At 49.7% G+C, this 4,836-nt stretch overlaps 1 protein-coding gene across 1 annotated transcript; it reads right to left on the bottom strand.

The window, feature by feature from the left end:
• Window positions 1–2,472: 2,472 nt before the first annotated feature.
• Window positions 2,473–4,335, bottom strand: LOC110492706 (potassium voltage-gated channel subfamily A member 10-like). Its single transcript, XM_021567163.3, has one exon. The coding sequence runs from the start codon at window positions 4,333–4,335 to the stop codon at window positions 2,536–2,538; it is 1,800 nt and encodes a 599-aa protein (XP_021422838.3). The 3' UTR covers window positions 2,473–2,535.
• Between the last annotated feature and the right edge of the window lie 501 nt (window positions 4,336–4,836).

A 4,836-nucleotide genomic window follows, 5' to 3' on the forward strand; every position in this document is an offset into this window, starting at 1 on the left:
GTCCATCTTCTGCACATCAATCACTCCAGTGTCTAATTGGTATATTGTAATTACTTCACCACCATGGCATATTTATTGCCTTGCCTCTCTTATTTTTTTACCTCATTTGCACACACTGTATATAGATTTTCTTCAACTGTATTATTGACTGTATGTTTTGTTTATTCCATGTGTAACTCTGTGTTGTTGTATGTGTCAAACTGCTTTGCTTTGTTCTTGGCCAGGTCACAGTTGTAAAGGAGAACCTGATTAAATAAAGGTGAAATATAAAAAATAAGAAATCCCGTCAATACAGGACTAAGATTGAATCCTGCTACACCGGCTCTGATGCCTGCCGGATGTGGCAGGGCTTGAAAACTATTACAGACTACAAAGGGAAACCCAGCTGTGATCTGCCCAGTGACGCGAGCCTACCAGACGAGTTGAATGCCTTTTATGCTCGCTTCGAGGCAATCAACACTGAAGAATACATGAGAGCACCAGCTGTTCCGAAGGAAAGATATTCCACAAATTAACTTTTAACAAGGCACACCTGTTAATTGAAATGCATTCCAGGTGACAACCTCATGAAGCTGGTTGAGAGAATACCAATAGTGTTTAAAGCAGTCATTAAGGCAAAAGGTTGCTACTATGTAGAATCTGAAATATAAATTGTATTTTGATTTGTTTCACACTGTTTGTATTACTACATGATTCCATATGTGTTATTTCATAGTTTTGATGTCATCACTATTATTCTACAACATATACAATAGTAAAAATAAAGATAAACCCTTCAATGAGTAAGTGTGTACAAACTTTTGACTGGTACTGTACATGTTTCCAACAGACCACGTAGACCCTGTGCCCAAGAAGGTGAAGCTAACCTGCCTAAATGATTACCGGCCCGTAGCACTCACGTATGTAGACATGAAGTGCTTTGAAAGGCTAGTCATGGCTCACATCAACACCATCATGCCGGTAACCCTAGACCCACTCCAATTCAAATACCGCCCCAACAGATCCACAGATGACACAATCTCACACTCCACACTGCCCCTTCACACCTGGACAAAAGGAACACCTATGTGAGAATGCTGTTCATTGACTACAGCTCAGCGTTCAACACCATAGTGCCCACGAAGCTCATCACTAAGCTAAGGACCCTGGGACTAAACACCTCCCTGTGCAACTGGATCCTGAACTTCTCAACTCTATTTCTTGAACTTCATTGTTGGTTAAGGGCTTGTATGTAAGTAAGCATTTCACAGTAAGGTCTACAACTGTTGTATTCGGTGCATGTGACAAATAAAATGTGATTTGATTGTATTTGATTGATTTGTTACCAGTTACTATGTGTTTAACATTGTTACCTGTCACTATTTGCACTGAGGTAAGAGTTGTTTATTATACAATATAAAAAACAAACATTTTCTAGACAAGTAACACAACGATCTATCAAACCTAATAATTTCTGTCATTTAAAAAAATGGTTTCTCTACCATCTTATCTGACAGTAAATAGCTGGTGTAGCTGTGTCTTCCCACAGGGGTGACTTTATGTCTGTCTCCCAGAGGACAGGAGAGAATTAGTTGTGTGTGTTTCACAGCTCACAGATGTCCCTCTACCTTTCTCGGTCTCAATCTTCCATAGTGGACAGGTCAGAATATAGCTCTCTGCCCCAGACCGTGGACAGGTCAGTCTATATCTATCTACCCCAGACAGTGGGCAGGTCATAATATAGCTCTCTGCCCCAGACAATGGACAGGTCAGAATATAGCTCTCTGCCCCAGACCGTGGACAGGTCAGTCTATATCTATCTACCCCAGACAGTGGGCAGGTCAGTCTATATCTATCTGCCCAAGACAGTGGGCAGGTCAGAAAATAGCTCTCTGCCCCAGACCGTGGACAGGTCAGTCTATATCTATCTGCCCAAGACAGTGGGTAGGTCAGAATATAGCTCTCTGCCCCAGACAGTGGACAGGTCAGAATATAGCTCTCTGCCCCAGACCATGGACAGGTCAGAATATAGCTCTCTGCCCCAGACCGTGGACAGGTCAGTCTATATCTATCTACCCCAGACAGTGGGCAGGTCAGTCTATATCTATCTACCCCAGACAGTGGGCAGGTCAGTCTATATCTATCTACCCCAGACAGTGGGCAGGTCAGAATATAGCTCTCTGCCCCAGACAGTGGGCAGGTCAGTCTATATCTATCTGCCCAAGACAGTGGGCAGGTCAGAATATAGCTCTCTGCCCCAGACCGTGGACAGGTCAGTCTATATCTATCTGCCCCAGACAGTGGGCAGGTCAGTCTATAGCTCTCTGCCCCAGACAATGGACATGTAAGTCTATATCTCTCTGTCCTCACAGTGGACAGGTCAGTCTATATCTATCTGCCCCAGTCAGTGGACAGGTCAGTCTATATCTATCTGCCCTAGTCAGTGGATAGATCAGTCTATATCTATCTGCCCCAGTCAGTGGACAGGTCAGTCTATCTGTGTCTCTCTGTCACACATTGTCTCTTCTACAGTGGACCGGTCAGTCTCTGTAAATCTCAGAGGCCAGTGAACTTGTCACCCTGCCAGGTCCCGTTGGTCTTGTTCAGAGAGGTGCTACTCCCATGTTTACTCTCTCCTGAGGCCTTCATGGCCAGCTCTGCTGCGTCAGCCATTGGCTGCTTGTCCTCTGCCTCCGTCTCCCGGTGGTAGAAGTAGTTGAAGTTGGACACGATGACGGGGACGGGTAGGGCGATGGTCAGCACGCCAGCGATGGCGCACAGCGTCCCCACCATCTTACCGCCCATGGTGATCGGGCACATGTCCCCATAGCCCACCGTAGTCATGGTGACCACGGCCCACCAGAAGCCATCAGGGATGCTGACGAACTGTGTGCTGGGCTCATCCACTTCAGCAAAGTAGATGGCACTGGAGAAGAGGATGACTCCGATGAAGAGGAAGAAGATGAGCAGGCCCAGCTCCCGCATGCTGGCCTTCAGGGTCTGGCCCAGGATCTGGAGCCCCTTGGAGTGTCTGGACAGCTTGAAGATCCTGAATACCCTGACCAGGCGGATGATACGAAGGATGGCCAGGGACATGTTCTGGCTGGAGTTCTGGTCCGGGGTGGTGACCAGCTCTGTTACCAAGGTGACGAAGTACGGGATGATGGAGACAATGTCGATGATGTTCATGAGGTTGTGGAAGAAGTTGCTCTTGGAGGGACAGACCACGAAGCGCACAACCAGCTCAAAGAAGAACCAGACGATGCAGGCCGTCTCGATGATGAAGAACGGGTCGGAGAATGTGGAGGTGATGGTTTTGGGTGTGGGCGAGGGCGGGAACAAGGACCCGAGGCCGCCCAACGATAGGTTCCCATTGAAAGGCATCAGATGCGTGACGGTGGTGGGTAGGACGGGGTCCAGGGTGTTATCCCTGAACTCCGGCAGCGTCTCCATACAGAAGATGATGATGGAGATAACGATGACAAACACGGAGACCAGCGCCACGCCGCGTGCCGCGTTGGAACTCTCGGGGTACTCGAACAGCAGCCAAAACTGCCGGTATATCTCGTTGGTCGGGAGAGGGATCTCCACTTCCTTGATGAAGCCCTCGTCCTCTCTGAACTGCTCCATGGCGTCGCTCCCCAGCTCATAGAAGACGATCTCATCAGCAAACACATCCAGTGGAACGTTGGCCGGCCGACGGATCTTCCCTCCTGACTGGTAGTAGTACAGGATGCCATCGAAGCTGGGCCGGTTCCTGTCGAAGAAATACTCATTCCTCATGGGGTCAAAGTAGTCCATCCTCTTCATAGGGTCCCCCAGAAGGGTCTCAGGGAACTGGTCGAGGGTTTTGAGCTGTGTCTCGAAGCGTAGCCCGGCGATGTTGATGATGACCTTCTGGTCTCCGTCGTCTAGACCTGTCTTGTCCACGAACACATCCTCGCAGCACTCCTTAGCCAACCGGCTGAAGATGGTCTCGCTCTGCATATGGGTCTCGCTACTCAGCAGCAACTTCCAGTTGGAGATCATGCTGGCACAGCTAGGACGCCCCCTCCTGCTGTGGGGTGGCATGACGGGTGATTGGGGCACATCCAGAGTATTGGGGGAGGGGTACGGGCAGGGGGAGGTATTCCTCCTGTGGGAGGAGTGTTCGGAGGGGTAGTGGTGCTGGGGAGTGGATGTGAGGTTGGGCTGAGGGGAAAGGAGGTGGTGGGAGCCGTGGATGGAGCAGTTTTCGTGGAGCATGTCGACCGTCAGGGTTGTGGTCTCATCAGGGTTGTCTGTGTTACCCAGCTCATCTTCCAGACTTCTGTCTATGTCGTCCAGACTCTCAAAGTCCACTAGAGCTGCCTCCATGGCTGCTACTGCTGGGGGGGGGGGGGGGGGGGGCTACTACAACTGCTTATACTGCTGCCACTACTACTACTAATACTAATACTACTGTTGCTGCAAGTACACCTAGACCCTGGTCCTTAAAACACATCCCAGGACACTCAGAAGACTAGAGGTGTAGACCAGGGTAGACTAGTCCAAGAGACCTAGACCTTTAATACAGGTTCCAGAGAGAGGGAGGACAGGAGGTATAGACCAGGGTAGGCCCCTCCCGGTAAGTCTAGTCCAGGAGTGTTAGATCCAAGCCCTCTGTCCAGTTGAGAAGATCCACAGAACGGTAGACCTCAGCTGCCTATCAGAGGGCCAGTGTCTTCAGGCCAGTGTCTTCCCTGAGATGGAAGCAGTCTTGAGGGTAACAGGGTGATGGGCTTTCCAGCAGTCAACAGATGCTTCATCACCTCTGCGACACACACCCTCTCCTTCTCATACCTGCAGTGGGTGGGGGGGGGGGGGGGAGAAAGAGAG

Source organism: Oncorhynchus mykiss, chromosome 16 (assembly GCF_057628025.1).
Source record: "Oncorhynchus mykiss isolate SJ-2025 chromosome 16, ASM5762802v1, whole genome shotgun sequence".
Classification (NCBI taxonomy): Eukaryota; Metazoa; Chordata; class Actinopteri; order Salmoniformes; family Salmonidae; genus Oncorhynchus; species Oncorhynchus mykiss.